The following is a 22,255-nucleotide window of genomic DNA, read 5'->3' as shown; positions in this document are numbered from 1 at the left end:
GGGAGGGTCTGGAAGTTCCCAGGGGGGAGGCGGACGCTTCATGGGAGGCCAGGGCAGGGGCCAGGTGAGGGTGCAGTGGCCTGGGCCAGGCCAGGCTGCACTTGGAGGGAAGGGCAGATAGGACCTCAGGTGGAAAGGAGAAAGCTGCTGGGCTAGGGGCAGGGGCTGCCATAGGAGAGCAGGAAAGGAGCCCATGCCCCTTACAACCCCAGGCCCGATTCAGCATCAGGCTGTCTATAGGCTTCCCTAGAGCGTGGGGCGGGGTCCACTGGGCCTGGGGTCTGGAGTGGGCCACAGGGGAGCCAGCATAGGATGAAGGGATGGGATGAGCTGAAACTGAGGGGCAGACAGGGCACACAGTGGGTGTCCAGGCCCAGTTGTCCCTAAGGAGTCGATGTTCTCCTGAAGGCATCTAGGCACCAGCTCAGGTGGTGGGGCTGTGTGCTCACTGCCCTGAACACAGTCTCCCTGGCACGGCACCCAGGCCCCTTTCTCTCTGAGATCTCCCGTACTTCCTGGGGGAGAGGCGAAGAGGGAGGAGTAACCATGCCTTGCCCTGACAGATGAGAACCCCCAGGGAGGTACTTCCCATACCTCCTGAGAGAGGAGTGGTGGGTGGGTGGGTAGGGCAGCCGGGATTGGCTCACCTGGGAATTTCTGAGGCCTGGGATGGGCTTCCTGGAGCCCTCTCCACAGGCCCAGGCCACCTCTGACACCTCACCCTTCCATGCTGACCCACTTCTCCCACAGATGCTGCCGTCCTACCCCCAGTGGCCCTGGAGCAAATGAACCAGATCATGCCTGTCCCGAGGACACTGGTGGGCCCTGAGGCGCCAGGACCCTCTGCAGGGCACCAAGCCAGCCCCAGTCTGGGGGAACCACCGGCACTCCAGGAGGCCAGCCCCCAGCCCCCAGGCACTGAGGTTGTGGAGGAATCTGGTGAGGCCCGACAGTGGGCTGACTGTAAAATACTACCTGCTTCCAGACTCCTCCTCCTCCCCCCATTGCTGACCCCAACTTTGGTCACAGTGTATGCCCCATGGAGGTAAACTGGCAGAACCCTGGGGACCCTGACATCCTGATGGCTCCATGTACTGGGGACCCTGAGCAAGACCAACCCTCGCTCAGCCTGTCACCCCATCTGTGAAACTAGGTGGGGGTGGGGGGGTTCCTGTGCAGGCGAAGAGGAGGAGGAAGAGGAGGAGGAGGAGGAGGAAGAGGGAAGTAGGGGAAGAAGGGGAGGGAAAGAAGGGGAGGAGAGGGGAAGTGGGAGGAGTAGCTATGCCTTGCCCTACAGATGCTGCCGCAGGGCGGGACCCCTCCCCCAGACGCTCTGCATCCTACAGCAAGATGGGGGGGTCCTAATCCCCAGGCTAGGGATAAGGACCAGAGGAGGGTGCCCTGGTGAAGGTGCCCATGCGTGGCAGGAGCCCAGGGCTTGGGGGCGCCCCTGCTCTGCCTGTGCTCTCACCCTCTGGGCCCTGGAGGGCGACACAGGGGCCATGCCATGAGGAACAGCCCTCAGCCCTATCTTGGGTTCCATCTCACTAGGCCCTGGCCTCCCACCAGCTGAGCCCTCGAAGGTGCTGAAGCCCCTCCCCCACACGGGCCAGGAGCAGAACTTGGGGCCCCCCACCAAGGCTCAGGGACACATCGTGCCCATCCGGTAACCTTCCCAGCACTCTGGGCGGGGCAGTCCACAACGGGACATTGGGGGCAGGGCAGGAGGAGTAAGTGATGGGCTCACAGCACCCCAGAATGCTCCTTGCCAGCACCACCACAGCCAAAGGGCAGCGCAGGGAGCAGGGGCTGCCCTTGGGTTGAGAGATATGGGGGAGCCTCTCTACACCTCGAGCTGGGCCCCGTCTGTACATCCCCTCCCAAACAGTCTGGTGCACCCCCCTGGTGGGGATAGGGCAGGGATCCCATCTTACTACGAGGCTCGTATCCACCCCCAGAAGTGGAGTGGCAGAGCAAACAACTCACTCCATGCACTGCCCCAGGGTGCAGGCCGCAGCCTGGCCAGGGACAGGGGCCACAGAGCTCTGGGATGTCCAAAGCCACGTGTTCACAGAGACCACACACCGGACATATGTGTACCAGGCCAGCGACTCGGGTGCTGCAAGTAGGCTACGTGTGTGCCCCGGGGCTGGGGGACATTTGGACAGACGGGCCATCTGGCATGTGTCAGCCCTGCTGTGGCCAGTCCCCGGCTGCCCCCTATCCTTGCATGCCCTCAGTGGGATGTCACTAGAAGGGGTGGGAGGGCAGCGGGGGCAGCTTCTCACAACCCGAGTTTGCATGCTCTGCATGACCTGTCTTCTGCATGACCAAGCAGGAGAGACCGTGGTTGGACAGAAAAAAGCACTTCCTGAGCGGCAGACCTGGGCAGTCAGGAGAGGGTGGCCTTCCCTTGGAAGGCAGGTGGGCTGTGTCACCCTAGGGTGCATCTGAGGGCTTTGCTCTTCACCTGAGGCGCCGGGCAGGCTCCAGCTCACAGACTCATTGCAGGACGGGCTGCGGGGGGTGCAGGCCGCAGTCTGGGCTCCTCCCCACGGGCTCCCTCCTCCACCCCCAGGACCGCCATCCATGCAGGTCACCATCGAGGATGTGCAGGCCGAGAGGGGCAGCACTGCGCAGTTCCAGGCGGTCATCGAGGGCAACCCGCAGCCCAGGGTGACCTGGTACAAGGTCGGCACAGGCGCGGGTGGGGGACCCAGTGCTGGGAGGAGCAGTGTGTGAAACCCTCACCAGGCACGGCATGGCATTACTGAAAGCGCGGTGGGTGAACTGTGGTGCCTGTTCCCGGGCTGGGCTGATGGCGGGCCCACGTCCTGTGTCTCCAGGACAGCGTCCAGCTGGTGGATGGCACGCGGCTCAGTCAGCAGCAGGACGGGACCACCTACTCCCTGGTGCTGAGGAACGTGGCCCAGCAAGATGCTGGGGTCTACACCTGCCTAGCCCAAAACGCTGGCGGCCAGGTGCTGTGCAAGGCGGAGCTGCTGGTGCATGGGGGTGAGTCCGGGGACCCCTCCCAGGCTCCGGTCCCAGCTCCACGCGGGCGTGGGGTCCTGCAGGCTCCCAGAAGCTCGGGCACAAGGAGCTGCCCCTGCAAGCAGTACAAAATGGGGGCACAGGGGGACGGAAGGCCATCTTTGTCCACACCGACCGCTGATCGCTCCCTTACTGTAGAAGACAGTGAGCCGGACTCGGAGAAGCAAAGCTATCGCAGGAAACTGCATTCATTCTACGACGTCAAGGAGGAGATTGGGAGGTATCTCCCCGGAACTCCGGCCTCCTGGAGTTTCTACAACGTGGAGCCCCCAGGGACCCCGACCCAGGAGCCCCAGTTACCCTGGAATCCCAGCCTCCTGGGAACCCCACCTCTCTGGAGCTGCCCTCTCAGTGCCCGTTTGTTCTCCCCCCCAACCCTGCCCAGCCTCCCAACCCCTCAGCCCCTGCTTTCCAGAACCCTCGTCTCGCAGGAATATTGCCCGCCCAGCAACTCCGCCCATGGAGAACTCCGGCCTACTGGAAGGCCCCATCCCCCCAACATGTCCCCCCCGGAGCTTCCGCCCCTCGAAGTACCCTCCTATCTCCAGGAGTCCCCGCCCCCCCAAGCCACTGCCCTCCCAGAACTCCACTCTCCGAGAAGCCTCTACCCCCACATGCAGCCCCTCCCATTACCTGCCCCCCACAGCTTTGCCCTCCAGGAACCGCCCCCTGCCAGGAAACCCGACACCCTCGTCCCCCATACCCCCCGGGACCCCTGTCTCCCTTCACCCCTCCCCAGAGTCCAGCCTCCGGTGTTCAGCGTGGGCTCCCCTCTTCCCAGGGGCGTGTTCAGCTTCGTGAAGAGGGTGCAGCACAAGGGCAATCAGATGTCCTGTGCCGCCAAATTCATTCCCCTTCGGAGGAGGACGCGGGCCCAGGCGTACCGCGAGCGCGACGTGCTGGCCGCGCTGAGCCACCCACTGGTCACTGCTCTGCTGGACCAGTTCGAGACCAGTAAAACCCTCATCCTCGTCCTGGAGCTGTATCCTGCCCTCGGCCCTAAGGGCTCAAAACGTGCCTGGGGTGGGCCCCTCCCTCCCGTGCGCCACGTGGCCTCTCCAGCAAGAGGTCGGACTGCTTATGTAGCAGCCCAAGGCCTCAGGCGCTGGGGCTCCAAGGAGAGGCACCCCTTCCCCGCCTGTTCTGATTCTCACCCCACCACTCTTTGCCTGACTGCGAGTGACACGAGTGTCTGGGTGTCACGTATGCTCACCACACCCACACCTCCCCGAGTCACTGCCCCCTGGCCCTGTGATGGGTGGGGGGTTGAGGGGTGAGGGAGGAAGTCTGTGCAGAGGGAAGAGGATGCCTCCACTCCAGTTCTGCTGCTGGCCAGTGGCCTCAGCCTTTCTGCTCAGGGTCTGTGTCCCACCCACCCTCCTCAACCCTAAGGACCCCCAGGCACCACCCCAAGATAAAACTTGTCCTCGGCTGTGGGGCCGGATGGGTTCTAGAGCCCAGAGCTTTCCTTGACCTGAGCCCCAGGTGCTCATCAGAGGAGCTACTGGACCGTCTGTTTAAGAAGAGCGTGGTGACAGAGGCTGAGGTGACAACAGGCCTGCATGCACCCCCTGCCCAGACCACTTGTCCCAGCAAATACAGCCCCCCTTCACACAGTGTACTCCAGCTCAGAGATCTTCTGGGGTCCCAAGGGTTTCACAGGGTGTCACAGCACCCCAGACAGCTCTCAAAGCTCCCCCAGACCTAGGGTCTCACCACTTACCCTTCCCAGCCCACACCTGGCCAGTGGGCCAGCCCGCATCTGCTCCTGAGACATCATGATGACAGCTTTGCTCAGGCCACGCCACACACCCATACCCTCCCCACCTTCGGGCCCAGAGGAATCCCTGGTATTGGGGCGCGTAGTGGGAGGGTTTGTACATAGCCCGCCCATGGACCATCCCAGGTCTGGAGGGAGTGGAAGCACAAGTGGTAATGGGGCAGGGAGGGAAGCGGAGGGGGAGGTTGAGGCTGGCTGTCTCACCTGAGCACCAGGCCTTTGCCACCACAGGTCAAGGTCTACACCCAGCAGCTGGTGGAGGGGCTGCACTACCTGCACAGCCATGGCATTCTCCACCTGGATATAAAGGTACTTGCCCCCCATACCAGGGAGGGGCAGGCGGCAGCTTGGAGCCTGCAGGCTGGGAAGGTACAGGCCCACCACTTCCAGCTTCCCTGTCAGGACTTGCTCACTTTGGGGGATGGGGAGCTCACTACCTTTCTGGGGTGTGGCTGATAGAGTGGAGGCTGTCCCCAAATGGTACCAAAACCTGTTCCCAGGGCAGCCCACTGCCCCCTATCTCCGTGGGGTAGCCCTGAGTACTCCCCAGGCTTGGCAGCCCCAGGGTACAGCCCTTCCTTAGGGTACCCCCCCTTCCTTAGGGTACAGCCTCACCTACTCCCCAACTGCCCAACAGCCCCCCAACATCCTGATGGTGCATCCTGCTCGGGAAGACATTAAAATCTGCGACTTCGGCTTTGCCCAACATATAACCCTGGCAGAGCCACAGTACAGCAAGTATGGGTCCCCTGAGTTTGTGTCCCCTGAGGTCATTGAGCAGATGCCAGTGAGCGAGGCCTCTGACATCTGGTGAGTGACGGGCCCCCAGGGACGCAGCCCCCACGCCAGCCTACCTACTCACTCTCTGTCTCCTCTCCTCTCTTGACTGCCCCCTTGAGCCCCTCACCTGTGGGCCAGGATTGGGGTGGCTCACTGCTGGTTTTGTTCCCGCAGGGCCATGGGAGTCATCACCTACCTCAGGTGAGCAGACCCCCATTCTCATCAGCTGCTTCCTCGGAAGCCAACCCTGCAGGTCCATGGGAGGCCACACACACCACGGGCTTGCCCCAGCTCAGAGACAGCTATTTTGGGGGACAGCTATTTTGGTGACAACCAGCTCTGATAAGAAGTTTCTGCCAAGTGCTTTTCACACACACACTGTCCCAGAGGAGCTCTTTGTGTCACATGGCACAGCACTGTTTCCCCAAAGGGTCTGCTTGTTTGTCCAGGGGCCACTCATAACAGTTACTGCTGCCCTGAGGACACTGCTAGAACAGACTGAGCCTGGATCTCCTCTATAGGTGGAGCCCTGCTCCCCACTTCAGGCTAAGCCCAGTGCCCACCCTGAGCTGACCTTTGATCTCTATTCCAGGCTGAGCCCCAGATCCTCACCTCAGTCTAAGCCCAGATCCCCACTCCAGGCTGAGCTTGGATCTGCTGGGATTCTCAGGGCTGGGTGTGAGTGGCACTGGGATCCTCCCCGGTCAGGGCTCTCCCTACCTACCCCATGAGGCCCAGGCCTCCCTGGCCTGGTGACCTGCCTCCATGGACGCAGAAACCGGTGGCCATGTCTGAGGGCCAGACTGCCCCCTATGCTTTTCAGCCTGACCTGCTCATCCCCGTTTGCCGGTGAGAGTGACCGCGCGACCCTCCTCAATGTGTTGGAGGGGCGGGTGTCCTGGAGCAGCCCAATGGCCATGCACGTCAGCCACGATGCCCAGGATTTTATTATGGCCGCCCTGCAGAGGGCCCCAGGGTAAGTGCATACGTCCTCCCCCACCCCATTCCCAACTGACCCTTGGCTTGAGCTTGCCTTTTTTCCCACCAGAGCCCGTCCCAGCGCAGCCCAGTGCCTCACCCATCCCTGGTTCCTGGTGAGTAGGCTGAATCAGGTAGGCCTGGCACACAGGGAGGGAAACTGAGACCAAGAGGGGTGGGACTTGTTTGGCCACAGGGAGCAACTAGGGTCTCCCTCCCACGTGGCTTTCTCACCTGGGTCCTGCAGAAGTCTGTGCCGGCAGAGGAGGCTTACTTCATCAACACTAAGCAGCTCAAGTTCCTCCTGGCCCGCAGCCGCTGGCAGGTGAGCCAATACCCCCTCCCTCCACCATCACCCCCATGGGTGGGCTGGCTGTGGCCAGCCGACCTGGTAGATTAGAGCAGGGGCTGACGGGACAGGGTGGGACTGCACGGAACATGCAGTGTTTGAGCCGGGAGGGAACACAAGGACAGGGCCCTGGGGTGCTGGGACGAGGATGGGGGCTTTAATGCCCTTCATCTCCTGGGTAGCCCCTTTGGGCACCCGGCTGATGCCCCCTATATCCCATACCTCCAGCGCTCCTTGATGAGTTACAAGTCCATCCTGGTGATGCGCTCCATCCCAGAGCTGCTCCAGGGCCCGCCCAACAGCCCATCCCTTGGAGTGGCCCGCCACCTGCACCGCGACACCAGTGCCTCGTCCAGCAGCTCCTCCTCCTCTGACAATGAACTGGCACCCTTTGCTCGGGCCAAGTCGCTACCGTCCTCCCCAGTGACCCACTCCCCGCTTCTGCACCCCCGAGGCTTCCTGCGGCCATCGGCCAGCCTGCCAGAGGAAGCCGAGTCCTATCTGCCAGTTGAGGCCGCACCTCTGCCCGCATTGCCCAGGGGCACAGAGCTGCCAGCCTCCCCGGGCTGCGTACCCCGGCAGAGTGTCATCCGCAGTTTGTTCTACCAGCAGGCAGGCGAGGGCCCGGAGCGTGGGGGCCCTGCCACAGGCAGCAGGCGGCAGCCGATGCGCCGGAGGCACCTGCTCAAAGGTGGCTACTTCGCGGGTGCCCTGCCAGGTCTGCGTGAGCCGCTGCTAGAACATCGTGTGCTGGAGGAGGAGGCTGCCCGGGAGGAACAGGCCACTCTGATGGCCAAAGTGCCCTCCTTCGAGACCGCCCTTCGGCTGCCTGGCACCAGCTCCCATGGAGGCCCTGGGAGAAGCCGCTCCTTGGACCTCGACCAGCCACGTTCAGCCAGCCCCTCCACAGAGGCTTGCCATGAGGGGCAATGTCCCACCAATACCCCCTTGGACCTCCAGGCAGCCCCAGGGGAGTGCAAGCCCAGAGAGGTCTCAGGTGCCATGGAGACAGAGCAAGCAGAGGAGTCCCGGAAGAAGCTGAGGCTATTTCCATCTACTGGTGGTGACCCAGTCTTTGCTGAACAAGAGAGGTTGTCCCAGGACAGCTGTGGGAAGCTGCAGGCTTCTTTCTGTCACCCCCAATCGGGACCTGCCCCCCAGGAAGGCTATGCCCCTTCCGTGGCTGTTGCACCCCAAGCTCCTGGTTCCTTTCCTCCGGGACACTGCCCAGAGGCCCTCTTGGCACCCCCAAATCTCTTGCTCTCTGGGGAGCTCCAGGCTTCCTCCTCACAAGCCCAAGGAAGTCTCCAGCCAGGCTCTGAGAGGTGGCTGAAGGCCAGTCCTCTCCCCAGGAGGCCCAGACCCTCCAGTTCCCCAAGGCCAGCCTCACTGGCAGGCACAGAGCCTAGCCCCTCCATGGACACTGAGGACCTAGCCCAGGAGACAGAGAGGCCATCTGAGTCTGCGTCCAGCCTGCCTCCACCTCAGGAGCAGGCGACCTCGTGGAAGTTCTCCCTGGGGCACAGAGGGGGCTATGCAGGGGTAGCTGGCTATGGCACCTTTGCCTTCGGTGGGGATGCAGGAGGCATGCTGGGACAGGGGCCCCTGTGGGCCAGGATGGCCTGGGCCACCTCTGAGTCATTGGAGGAACAGGACGAGGCCGAGGCCCAGATCTCAACCACCAAGGCCAGTGTGGTGCCCCTGCCCAAGGGCAGCAGGGTTCCCCCAGGGGCCTCCCCAGAGTTGACCTCGTGGGAAGATTTCAGTGGGGGCTCCCTAGTGTCCCTGGTGCAGATCCAGGACCTGTCGGGGGACACAGAGGCCGCCGATACTGTGTCCCTAGATATATCGGAGGTGGAGCCCGCCTACCTCAACCTCTCAGACCTGTATGACATCAAATACCTGCCCTTTGAATTCATGATCTTCAGGAAGGTCCCTAAGCCAGAGCCACCACCCTCCCCTGCATCAGAGGCTGGGGAGGAGCTGGCCGAGCTCCCAGAGACCACGTGGTCCTGGCCGGGCATGCTGGGCCTGCCTGCTGGTCTGGAGATCACGGAGGAGCCAGAGGACATGGAGGCCCTGCTCGGGGAGGCAGGGGGCAGCAGAAAGCGCAAGTGGTCGCCCCCCTCCAGGGGCCTCCTGCGCTTCCCCAGGAGGCAGGCACTGCTGGAGGAGCCTGCCGAGCTGGGGCTACGCCACAGGGTGAGGGCGACGGTGGCCCACATCTCCCGCCTCCTGAGGGGCAGGCCTGAAGGTGACTCCCCCACCCACCTAGGCTTCTAGGCTCAGCCAGGTGTCCCACCTCTGCACCTTGGGGCATCTTGCACTCACATTCAGGAACCACAGCTCAGGAGCCCACCTAAAGCAGGAAGCCACCACCACCACTGCCATACCCCAGGCACACAGGGCCCTCTGTTCCCAAGGTCACCTCCGCAGCCTTATCCCCTCCCCGAGTGCATCTAAGACCTAGTGTTGGGACCTGGAGAAGCTTCAGGAGTTACACTCCTGTGAAGAGGATTGAACAGTCCTAGCTAGCCTTTGTGACCCAGACCCTCTCCGACCCTACACCTTGGCCAGACCTCCTTGGGTACCTGCGCCCACAGGCTGCTGACCTTACCTGTCCAAGGTGCCCCTCATCAGGATGGGCCAATGCTGAGAGGCTGGTGAGGGGATGGTCTCCACAGCAGATTTAGCTCATTTCCAACAAAGCCCCCTGGGATCCAGGCTTTTCTGCCACATGGGAATCGGGCAGTGGGTGGCAGGTGGCCCTGGAGTCATCCTCCTGTCCCCCCCGGCAGTGCCAGGCGGCTGGCTGCCTAGAGGATCCAGCCTCTTGGCATGACCTCCCATGGCCCTGTCTTCCCTGCAGGTTCGGAGAAGGAGGGACCCCCCAGGAAAAAAGCAGGCCTACCGTCCTTCCAGCTGTCAGGCCTGAAGAGCAGAGATCAAGGTGGGCACACTGCCTGGGGCTGGGACGCCCTGCTACCCAGGGGACCTGGCTGTGGGGAAGGGGAGCCCCTCCACAGAGCCCACACCAGCAGGGGGGTAAAGCTCACACCTAAAGGGGCTCCCCAGATGGGGAGCTCCGGCTCCCTGGTTGTCAGGACTGAGCAGTCCTGGAGGCCTTCCTGAAGGAGGTGCTAGGGTTGAAGATGAGCCTGCGCAGGTGGGCTACCCTCCAGTATTCCTACTTCTGGGTCATGCTCTCAAGCCAGGGGTTATCTCTGAAGGATCACCCCACCTCCCTTCCCCAGCACCATCCTTCCTAAGGGAGCTTGTTGATGAGACAGTGGTTCTGGGCCAGTCTGTGACTCTCACCTGCCAGGTTTCAGCCCAGCCAGCTGCACAGGCCACCTGGAATAAAGGTAAGGAGCTATCCTGGTGCTGGGGGAGTGGAGATGGGAAAGCAGGGGATGCTCCTTGAGGGCATGGCTCTCAACATACAGAGAGAAACAAGCCCAGGCAGGGAGTGGGGCCTAGGTGATCAGAGCCGCCCCTGGCCCGCTGTGTTCTGCCGTAGACGGGGTCCTCCTGGAGAGCAGCGGCCGCCTCCTCATCTCCTCCACGCTCAAGAACTTCCACCTTCTGACCATCTTGGTGGTGACCGCTGAGGACCTCGGCATGTACACGTGCAGCGTGCACAATGCATTGGGCATGGCGGCCACCACAGCTGTCCTACGGAAGGCAGGTGCGTGGGCCTCTCCGGGCCCTCAGTGGGAACAGGAAGCGGGATCATGCCAGGCCATCGCCTCCTCCCAGGTTTCCAATGGGGCCTGCAGGCCTGGCTCTTGGACCTCTGGTCTGATCCCCAGCGGGGGCCAGCTCCCAGGTGGCCAACCTGCTCTGGGTGGGTGGGGGCTTCGAGCAAGGGCCACCCCACGTGGTTTCTGTGCAGGCACCAGCCGCGGGGCACCAGCCAAGCAAGCCCCTCCCAAGAGAGGCACTGGGTCCCTCTACCAGGCAGCACCGGAACAGGACCCCTGAGTCAACGGGACCAAGGGAGGGAGGGCATGGCAGCAGGGGCAGGGGTAGGGGCAGACCTGCATGGGTAGCCCCTGGGAGCCCAACTTAGAGCCGACTGTGGGTCCTGTAGAGCGGCCCTCGTCCTCCCCGCGCCCAGACATCGGGGAGGTGTATGCAGATGGGGTGCTGCTGGTCTGGAAGCCTGTGGAATCCTATGGCCCCGTGACCTACATCGTGCAGTGCAGCCTGGAAGGTAGGCCTGCCCCTGTGCCCTCGCCTCCTGTGTGGACCCAGGAAGCACCTGGCCCCCACTGCATCCCCAGCACCTTTGGGGGAAGTATAAGCCCTTTCTTCACTCCTGGGCAGCCTCCCTCAAGAATGGATCTCTCTACCCCACCCCCACCCCCTGACTGTGGATTGGGGAGGACTGGGGCTGCCCCTCACCTGCTGTGTGTGGCTAGGTGGCAGCTGGAGCACGCTGGCCTCGGACATCTTTGATTGCTGCTACCGGGTCAGCAAACTTTCAAGGGGTGGCACGTACGCCTTTCGGACTGCATGCGTCAGCAAGGCGGGCATGGGCCCCTACAGCAGACCCTCGGAGCAGGTCCTCCTGGGAGGGCCCAGCCACCTGGGTGAGCCTCTTCAGGGTCTGGCGGGTGGCTGTGGTCCTTCCAGAATTGTCCTGCCACGTCACCAAAACATATACTTACTGGGGAGGTTTGTTCAGGTCCAAGGAATGAGAGGCTAAGTGTGGGTTCAAAGAGTGGCCCCTTGTCAGGGTGCCAGGGAAGGGGTGATGGGAGACAAGGTGTGGGGAGCTGGGGCTGCAGGAAGCCCCCCAATCACTGGTTCCTTTCCCACAGCCTCTGAGGAGGAGAGCGGCCCTGCACGGCCTGCCCAGCCCCTCCCCAGCACACAGACCTTCGCCTTCCAGACCCAGATCCGAAGGTGCCCTAGCTGCCTCCAACAATGGACTCTGCATGCCCTCACTGCGCTGCTCACCTGCATCTGTGCCCCCTCCTTCCCCCAGAGGGTTCCTTCCTGATGCTCTGAGAGCGGGAAGGGCCTGCAGGATAGCGCATGGTGGGGAGGGGTCTGGAGGGCCGGGGCCGGAGGGACCCGCACAAGCCTGGCTTGTGCTTTCTCACCAGGGGCCGCTTCAGCGTGGTGCGGCAGTGCCGGGAGAAGGCCAGCGGGCGCGTGCTGGCAGCCAAGATCGTCCCCTACCGCCCAGAGGACAGGACTGCCGTGCTGCGCGAGTACGAGGCCCTCAAGGGCCTGCGCCACCCGCATCTGGCCCAGCTGCAGGCCGCCTACCTCAGCCCCAGGCATTTGGTCCTCATTTTGGAGCTGTGCTCTGGACCGGAGCTGCTCCCCTGCCTGGCGGAACGGTGAGGGGCTTCCTGGCCTGGATGCGCGGCTGTGGAGGGGGCGGGGCAGGCGGTTCATCTCCTGCCTCCACCGGCAGGCCTGAGCCTGAGGGGGGTCCCAGCGGAGACCGGGACAGCAGAGCCGAGCTCTTCCCCATGTGCCCCAGGGCCTCCTACTCGGAGTCCGAGGTGAAGGACTACCTGTGGCAAATGCTGAGCGCCGCCCAGTACCTGCACGCCCAGCGAATCTTGCACCTGGACCTCAGGTCGGAGAACATGATCGTCACCGAGTACAACCTGCTCAAGGTGGTCGACTTAGGCAACGCCCAGAGCCTTGCCCAGGAGAGAGTCCTGCCCACAGAGAGGTTCAAGGACTACCTGGAGACGATGGGTGCGCTGGGCGCAGACACTCGGCCTGAGCTGGGGGAGGGATGGGCCAGGAGCAAGCCTCTCCCCCAGTTCTGCCTCCCGCCCCCTCCACTGCGGACACCCAGCCACTCACCTGTGTCCCCTCATCCCCCAGCCCCGGAGCTCCTGGAGGGCCAGGGTGCTGTCCCGCAGACCGACATCTGGGCCATCGGCGTGACAGCGTTCATCATGTGAGTCCTCCACGCGGGGGTGGGGGTGGGGCAGGAGGGCGGGCTGGGATCCATGAGGGTGACCCCAGGTCCCTGTGTCCTCCATCCACCCGAGGGTGACCTGGGTCCCCTGAACCCTCCCACCCGCGCAGGCTGAGCGGCGAGTACCCGGTGAGCAGCGAGGGGACGCGCGACCTGCAGAAAGGCCTACAGAAGGGGCTAATCCTGCTGAGCCGCTGCTACGCGGGGCTGTCCGGTGGCGCCGTGGCCTTCCTTCAGAGCACGCTGTGCGTGCACCCCTGGTAAGGTGGTCCGGTCCTCCGCCCCGCCCGCCCCTTTCCGCCCTGCCACCCAATCTGGCTCCCAGAGCGCGGCTCACACCCCCTATGTTCCAGGGGTCGGCCGTGCGCGTCCAGCTGCCTGCAGTGCCCATGGCTGACTGAGGAGGGCCCAGCTAGCTCCCAGCCCTCGGCCGTGACCTTCCCCACTGCGCGGCTGCGCGCCTTCGTGCGCGAGCGTGAGAAGCGGCGGGCGCTGCTGTACAAGAAGCACAGCCTGGCCCAGGTGCGCTGAGTGCCTGGCTTTGCGGCTGGTGTGTGTGCAGGGCTGCCCTGCTGGGCCGCACCCCTGGCCTCCCGCCTGAGACTCAGTCTATGCACGGACACGCCAATAAAAACCAGAACAGTGTGAGGCGTCCTGTGTTTGTTTCAGTTTTGTTTTGGGAAGGAAAGCGAGGGCCCTGCACCTTCCTGGGGTATGGGGGCGGGGGGAGCTGTCCAGGCAATAGAACTGCCCTTTCCTGTGCACTGGGTGAAAGTGACGCTCCTGGCTCATGCAGCGGAGGAGCCAGTCAGGACAGCCTCACTTGGAGTGCCCAGCTTCCAAACAGAAGCCCCTCTGTTCCAGGCAAACTAGCACAGTTGGTCCCTCGGCCTCACCCCACCGGCCACCTTCTGAGGCATCTCCACCAGGGCTCCTGAGCTCTGAGGTGCATAGATTGAAAGCCATTAGCCTGGTCCCCATGGTCACCTTCCTGGCCCGGTACTCTGGAGACTTCCAGGAAGGGTTACTGCAGTCCTTTCTCGATCTGAGGCAGAAGGAGCCTGGTGAATGACCAGCCAGGCCACCCAGAGGGAGGTGACAGGTGGGCTCCGAGCTAGGGAAGGTGTCGGAGCCTGAGCCACAGTCACTTCTCCCCCACCTGGTTCCTGCGGGAGGTCCCTGGTGCTCACAAAGGAAATCCTGTTTGGGAAGAGGGACCGGTCCTGAGGTTGCATGAGCACGTGCTGCCTTGTTTCATCTCGACCAACTCTCACTCCAGCTGTTGTTGGGAATGGTCTCCCGCCAACACTGTCCCCTTTGGGGACAGTCCACTATCCCCAGGAACTATCTCTGAGCTCTCTGCTGAGGAGAACTTCCACAGGGCACCTGCCTGTAGCCCTGGCCACTCCTACTGAGACGCAGTGAGCACACCTCCAGTCTCAGCCCTGGAGGGGCCCTGTGGTGGCACCTGTGCCTGAGTCCACTCCTTCCTCTCCATTGCACGCTCGCCCAGCCCCAGCTGGCCACGTCCACAGCAAGCCTGGCTCTGTGTACTGGGACCAGGTGAGACAGCTCCTCGTCTTTGGAGGATGCATTTCTTTGGTGACCTCCTCTGTGCTGTGTGCTGGGATGACATGCCCTATCTAAACCTGTTGAGATCAAATTCTGCAGGTTGGGCTGAGCTCCGCCTCTGACATTGAGAGACACTTGCTGGGGCTGCACAGAGGCAATGCCTTGTCCAGATCCTCAAGTGACCTGCTTTCCTGGGTCTGTGCTGAGGCTGGCCTTGCTTTCCTGCAAGCCCAGCTCTCTTTGTGTGCTCTGCTCTTGGCTCTGTGCAAGTGCTTCTCATGACGCACCGTCCTCCTCACAGCCCGACTTAGGACTCGCCCTCCTGGCACTGTGTAGTGTGGTCCACGCCACACCATCACTCGTCCCTGCCATGATTCTCCTCCCATCTCACTCGGGTGGCCCTCTTCCCTGCCTGAGAAACCGGCTCAGCCCCAAAGTCCCTCCATTATGTGTTACGAGTATTTTATTGATAACTTGTTTCTAAGGATCAAATCAAATGCACTGCATTTTTTAACAGTTGTATCACATGGTTTTTCAATTAAGCTTTTATTTTGAGATCATTGTTGAATCACATGCAATTGAAAGAAATAATACAGAGAAAGCTCAGGTACCACTTATCCCCAACGGTAATATTTTGCAAAACTCTAGTGTGATATGAAAGCCAGGATAGCAAGTAACAGAGTCAAGCTACAGAACATGTGTCTCATTATGCAGATCCCTCATGTTACCCTCATCCACCCTGCCTTTTTGTTTTACAACCACACCCACTTCCTTCCCACCCTTAACACTTTTTCACCCTGGCAAACAACAATCTGTCTCACATTTATATAGTTATGTCACTTTAAGAATGTTATATAAATAGAGTACTCCTGTATGTAATGTTTCGAGATTGGCTTTTTTCACTCAGCATGCTCCTCTGGTAATTCATGAATGTGGTTACATATGTCAATGGGTCATGCCTTTTTATCGGTGTGTAATATTCACAGTGTGGGTGCACAACGATTTGCCACTGAAGGGCATTTGGGTCATTCTCAGTTTTGGGCTATTTCAGATAAGGCTGCTCTAAACAGTCATGCACAGATCTCTGTGTGAACGTAAGTCTTTGTTACTCTGGGACAAACGCCCGGGTGTGCACCTGCTACCAAACGCTGTAGTTCCATTTGCCATCTGTATCTCCTCTGGGTGAAATGCCTTTGCCCATTTTCTAATTGGATGGTTTGTTCACTTACTGTGAGTTTTGAGAGTTCTGTACATGTTCTAGATACTAGTCCTTTGTCAGATATGTGGCTCACAAATATTTTGCCCCATTTTGTGCCTGTCTTTTCCTCCTCTTAGCAGAGTGTTTTGAAGAGCAAAAGTTTTAATTTTCAAAAGCATTTATAATTGTAGTAAAACACATATGACACAAAATTCATCACTTTTAAGTGTAAAGTTCAATATTGTTCATTATATGCACATTGTTGTGCAACCATCACCACCAGCCATTTCTGGGACTTTCTCAACTTGCAAAACTAAAACTCTGTGCCCATTAAACGACAACTTCCCATTTCTCCTGCTCCCCAGCCCCTGTCAACGGCCATTCTACTTTCTGTTTCCATGAATTTGTCTACCCTACGCACCTCATATAAATGGAATCACACTGTATCTTTTTGTGTCTGGCTTATTTCATTTAGCATAATGTCCCCAAAGTTCATCTATGTTGTGGCATGTGTGAAAATTGCCTTCCTTTCTCAAGCTGAGTAATACCCCATTGCATGTGTAGACCACATTTTGTTTATCCATTCATCTGTCAGTGGACATTTGGGATGCTTCCACTTCAAGAAACTATTGTGAATAATGCTGCACTGAACATAGGTGTGCAGATATCTCTTTGAGGTCCTGCTTTAAATTCTTTTGAGTATATATCCAAACGTGGGATTTTTGGATAACATGGTAATTTTATTTTTAATTTTTTGAGAAACTACCACCCTGTTTTCTATAGTGGCTGCACCATTTTACATTCTCACTAACAGAGTATAACGGTTCCTATTTCTCCACATCCATCAACATTTATTACTTTCTATTTTTTTTAATGGTAGCCATCCTGATGGTTGTGAGGTGCTATCTCACTGTGGTTTTGATTTGCATTTCCCTAATGATTAGTGATGTTGAGCACCTTTTCATATATTTGTTGGTCTTTTGTATATCTTTGGAAAAATATCTATTCAAATCCTTTGTCCATTTTCTAATTGGGTTATTTTTGTTATTTCTGTGGAGTTGTAGGAGTTCTTTATCTGTTCTGGATATTAACCCCTTCTCAAATATGTAATCTATCCCCGTTCCATAGGATAGCTTTTCACTTTGTTGGTTTTGTCCTTTGATGGAACTCTTTTCATCAACTTCTTTTTTAATTTTGATATAGTCCAATATTTATATTTACTTTTGTTGCCCTGAAAAGTTTTTAAGTTTTATGAAGTCAAATTTGCCAACTTTTTCTTTATGGATTATGCTTTTGTGGTCAAGTCTAAGAACTCTGTGCTTAGCCCTAGATCCTGAAGATTTCCTCCTATGATTTCTTTTTTAAAAACATGGCTGTATATTTATAGTAGTACATTTAACATTTAATTCCACGATGCACTTTGAGTTTGGTCTTTTTTTGTTTATTTGTTTTGTTTTTTGCTGATGTATATCTAATTGCTCCAACAATTGTTGGAAAGACACTTTTCTTCCACTGCTTTTGCACTTTTGTCAAAAATTAGTTGAACATATTCGTGTGGGTCTGTTTGTGTGTTCTCTGTTCTGTACAACTGATCTATGTGTGTCAATCTCTCCACAACTATCACATAATCTTGATTATTTTAGCTACGTACTAAGCCTTAATATCAGGTAGAGTTCCTCCCATTTTATTCTTCTCTTTCAAAGTTGTTTAGCTATTCTAGTTCCTTTGCCTTTCCATATAAATTTTAGATTAATCTTATGTACAAAAATATGTTGCTGGAATTTTGATAAGAATTGCATTAAACCTGTATATCAATTTGGGCAGAACTGACACTTTTATTATGTTCAATCTTCCATTGAATGAACATGGTACATTCTCTCCATTCATTTAGGTCTTCGATTTCTTTCATTAGAATTTTGTAATATTTAGCACAGAGATCACAAATTTTGTTAGAGTCAATTTTTTTGAGTAATTGTAAATGATGTTGCATTTTAAATTTCAGTGTCAACATGTTCATTGCTAGCATACACGTACACAATTAACTTTGTATGTTTATCTCCTATCCCACTTACTGAGTTCACTTACCTTATTTCCCTGAAAATAAGACCAGGTCTTATATTAATTTTTGTTCCAAAAGATGCATTAGGGCTTATTTCCAGGGGATGTCTTATTTTTTCATGTACAACAATCTACATTTATTCATGTACAAAAATCTACATTTATTCAAATACAGTCATGTCATCTTCTTCTGGGACATCGTCATAACTCTCAAAACCCTGAATTCTGGCTTGAATTTCTTGTGACTCTATTTCCTGTAGAACGATTGGCCCCAATCTCTCATGTCCAGCAATAGAGCTCTCCTTAAAGGAGTACTTCCTGCCCATGTCGCCTGCTCGTAGTGCATTGGCAACACAATTGACAGTGATTTTATCCCATGAATTCTTCACCCAAGTTATGACTTCTTGCAGGCCAGGCTTCACAAATTTCCCACGCTGATTTCTCTCTGTTCTATTTTCAATGTAGTCATTGATTTCCATGAGCAAATGGTCCTTTGAATGGCTTATTAATTGCAATATCAAGAGTCTGGAGACAGGCAGTCAATCCTAAGGGAATCATTATTTGATCTATTCTTCTCTCTGCAAGGAAGTTCTTCATGTCTTTAGCACAGTGAGTGTTGCCTGAATCCCAGACTAGCAGACCTCTTTGGCCACCTCACAAGACAAGTGGCAGCGTTAAATCTACCCACTTCCTTATAACAGCTTGTGTGCACCAGGCTTTATCGGTTTCAAGAACATAAATGCCTGAAACACGTTCAACCTTATCTTTCTTGCCCTTAGTGATGATTAGAGGTGGGGCTTTCTTTCCATCCAGACGAATTGCCAAAATACAGGTAACACGTGCACTTTCATAACCAGTGGAAGAAATGTAGATTGACGAGGCACCCCTCTGATCAATTGTCGTTTGAGATCCTTGGCCCATAAACACTGCAGTTTCACCCATAGCAATCACGTTGGAGAGTTGGTATTTAGAAAAGTCGATGCCATCAACAAAGGACTTGAACGCAAGTGCACGTTTAATAACTTCAGTATCTTCCAGCTTGAACAGTGTTGTCGATCTTCTTAGAGACAGTTCATGTCGCTGAAGGAAGCCATCCAGCCAGTGTTGTGATGCTTTGAATTCTTCTGGGGGATATTTCTAACTGCGGTGCCATTGCAAGGGCAAATGCTTGAATATCAGGTCTGCGCACAACCAAAGCCTTTGCTCTCCTGTCAGCAATCCATTCACAGAGGATGTCTTCCGGCTCAGGAAACAATGGTTGCAAACCTGATCCACATTAGTACATCTTAGCATTTCCCTCATCCACCTGTTGACTGAGGTTATCGTACTCTGCTCGCCATTTTCGGACCATTCGGAGATCCAACTTCTTCTCTTTGCAGAAAGCCGTAAGATTCTTGCCCCGGGAGTCCTCCACGATTCCTTTCTTGTACTCGATGGAATAGCTCTTTCTTTTTGCACTCATCTTGGCGGGGGGTCAAAATATTATTCCCTTTAAATCTACCATTAAATTAAGTGTTAATTGAAGACTTACAAGATTGGAGTGGCAACAAAAATGATGACAGTTAAGAATGATGGTCCACACAAAAGCGACGAAAAATTGCAGGCACAAAATTCAGAAAATGTTTCTTTATTTCACATGAGTGCATTAAGTACGTCCATTACAACACACGACGCATTGAATTATGAAGATTCATATTAGACACAACCACGTCCGTTCGTTATTAAGTGAGCACGTTATCCGTGCGTTGTGTCTGTACTCCGATTGGTCATTCGGCAATAAGTCTCGAGTTCATCTGTTTCATAGGCGTTTACCTCTCGTCCAAGGTGCCCGCTTGGGTATTTACAAACACTTAATTTTAATTTATATTCTCATTTACTTTAAGTATTTATGTCAATAATATTTACTTATATTTAATTATATATTAATATTGTTATTTTATAATTCAATACGTCCATCGTGTGTTGCAATGATGCATCCATCTGGCTGACGATCTTAACTGGGGCTTATTTTGGGGGTAGGGCTTATATTATGAGCATCCTGGAAAATCATGCTAGGGCTTATTTTCTGGTTAGGTCTTATTTTCTGGGAAATATGATACCTTTCACTGCATGCTGCTGCTCCAGAACTATTTTCCTTTTCACGACCACCGTAGGGCCTCTCTCACACATTTCTTTCGAATCCTCTCTGGTGCTTTGCATGTGGTACATTCCTAATAAATATTTCCTAAATGTAGGAACACCACTTAATTGCTTTTGAGCAATCACAGAGGTGATAGGGCTGGATAGTTTCATTATGTGTTCAGTTCTCTGAAAATAGCAAGACCTTGGCCAGTGGAAAGGCTCTACCAAAATCACTGTCAGTTTGTAAATCCCCAAAGAGGCCAGCATGAAAGAAATGAAGTCCACAGTTCATAAAGATGAGATAAATGTTTTATATGGAAAATAAATTAGCAAATTCACTGTCAAATTCCAAATGTCAAGGAAGCATGCAAAGTCACAGTTAAACTCCCTTAACAAACCTGTCACCGACAGCCAGACCCTTTGTACTGTTTTGATTGTTATTTAGAGTATTTATTTGAGACATTTTCTCTTGCCTAATCTGAGCATTCAGTGTTACAAAGTCCATTCTCAGCACTCATTAGCTGCATCCTGCAAGTTTACAGGTATTTTTATTTTTATTTAGTTTTATATATTTATTTCCTTTGAGATTTTCTTTAACCTGTGCATTACTTAGAACTGTGTTGTTTGATTTCCACTTGTTTACAGAATTTTCTCTTCCCTTTCTGTTATGATTCCTAGCTTGATACCATTGTGATCAGAGTATATACTAAGTAATTTCAATTTTTAAAACTTTGTTGCAGTTTGATTTATATCTCTAGATATAATCTGTATTGGTGAATGTTTCATGTACTGATGGTGTTGGGTGGAGAGTTCTATCCATGTTATTTTATCCTGCTGGTAGAAACGTGTTGTTTAGATTATATCCTTGCTGATTTTTTTGTCTAATTATTCTATCAGTTGGTGAGAGAGGGGTGTTGAAATCCTCAAGTATAATTGTGGACTTGTACATTTCTTCTTTGAGCTCACTCAGTTTTTGCTTCATATGTTTTGAGTTTCTGTTGTTTGATGAATACACACTTAGAATCATTATATCTTCCTGGTGGATTTATTCTTTCATCATTACATGATGCTTTTCTTGGTCTCTAGTAATTTTCTTTAGTATGAAGTATAATTTAGCTTATAATAATATATACACTCCTGATTTTTTTAAATTAATGTTTGCATTGTTTTTTACTTGGTATGTTTACACCATATACATTTAAAGTAATTTTACTAGGTTAATTTTAACTTTGTCATTTTATTTGTTTTCTGTTCTTTCTTCTTTTTGTTCTCTTCTTTGTGTGAGTTACTTCAATATTTTTTTCAGATTTCATCTTGATGTATTTACAGTGTTTTGTGAGTTATATATTTGTATAGTTTTTTTTACATATGTATATATATGTCCAAAAAATGTACACACATTTTCAGGAAGGAAAACTGTATTAAAATTGTAATACTCAATATTACCCATATACCCATATGGGTACCCATAACAAAAGATGAATACAAGTCAAATTTGACTTCTGCATTTACAAGAGGTGCTCAAAGTGGTTATCATCAACGTCCAAAGACTTCTGATTATAGCAAACTATTGCTTGAGCAATGTTGATCAAAGTGTCCACTTGTATACATTTTTTTTGCATCTCCAGTATGTGTAAATAGGAGTCCTAGAAAGTGAAAAAGTTTGAAAATATTTGAAGAAATAATGGCGAAAAGTTCCCCAAACTTTATGAAAGACATTAACATAAACATCCAATAAACTCAATGAACTCCAAAAGGATGTACACAAAGAGATCCATACCTAGACACATTATTGTCAATCTAATGAAAGCCAAAAACAAAGAAAATATTGAAAGCAGCAAGAGAAAAACAACTTATCACACACAAGTGAAACTCAATAAGAGTAACAGCTGACTTCTCATCAAAAACAGTACAGGGCAGAAGACATTGGGATAACAAACTTAAAGAGCTAAAAGAAAAATAAAACTGGCTAAGAATTTTATAACTAGCAAAAGTATCCTTCAATAATAAATATAAAAACTCTTAGTAAAGTGGGAATAGAAGGATCATATCTCAACATAATAAAGGCCATATATGATAAACCCACAGCTAACATCTTACTCAACAGGGAAAGGCTAAAATTTCTCCTTAAGATCAGGAACAAGACAAAGTTGCCCACTTTCTCCACTTCTATTCAACATAGTTCTACAAGTGCTAGCCATAGCAATCAGACAAGAAATAGAAATAAAAGGCATCCAAATTGGAAAGGAGGAAGTAAAATTATCTTTATATGCAGATGACATGATACTATATATAAAGAACCCCAAGGACTCCACCAGAAAACTATTAGAACTGATAAACGAATTTAGTAAATTAGCAGGATACAAAATTAATATTCAGAAATCAGTTGCATTTGTATACACCAATAATAAA

At 54.0% G+C, this 22,255-nt stretch overlaps 1 protein-coding gene across 1 annotated transcript; it reads left to right on the top strand.

Moving 5' to 3' along the window:
• The first annotated feature begins 6,298 nt into the window (after nucleotides 1-6,298).
• Nucleotides 6,299-13,545, top strand: LOC308491917 (obscurin-like). Its single transcript, XM_081036117.1, has 15 exons — nucleotides 6,299-6,590; nucleotides 6,663-6,708; nucleotides 6,840-6,917; nucleotides 7,170-9,195; nucleotides 9,811-9,891; nucleotides 10,196-10,306; nucleotides 10,462-10,629; nucleotides 11,035-11,157; nucleotides 11,366-11,536; nucleotides 11,768-11,852; nucleotides 12,056-12,295; nucleotides 12,442-12,665; nucleotides 12,798-12,873; nucleotides 13,005-13,154; nucleotides 13,248-13,545. The coding sequence occupies exons 1-15, from the start codon at nucleotides 6,427-6,429 to the stop codon at nucleotides 13,423-13,425; spliced, it is 3,921 nt and encodes a 1,306-aa protein (XP_080892243.1). The 5' UTR covers nucleotides 6,299-6,426; the 3' UTR covers nucleotides 13,426-13,545.
• Nucleotides 13,546-22,255: the final 8,710 nt, after the last annotated feature.

Source organism: Rhinolophus hipposideros (genome assembly GCF_964194185.1).
Source record: "Rhinolophus hipposideros genome assembly, chromosome: 23".
Taxonomy (NCBI): domain Eukaryota; kingdom Metazoa; phylum Chordata; class Mammalia; order Chiroptera; family Rhinolophidae; genus Rhinolophus; species Rhinolophus hipposideros.
The sequence above is the reverse complement of the archived record's forward strand: the minus strand, read 5'-3'. Positions and strand labels throughout refer to the sequence as shown.

Coding starts and splice junctions, on each gene's coding strand:
- LOC308491917 (XM_081036117.1), top strand. CDS start 6,427: ATGCTTTTCAGCCTGACCTGCTCATCCCCGTTTGCCGGTGAGAGTGAC. Junction 6,918..7,169: donor TGGCCCGCAGCCGCTGGCAG/GTGAGCCAATAC, acceptor CCATACCTCCAG/CGCTCCTTGATGAGTTACAA. Junction 9,892..10,195: donor CCTGAAGAGCAGAGATCAAG/GTGGGCACACTG, acceptor TCCCTTCCCCAG/CACCATCCTTCCTAAGGGAG.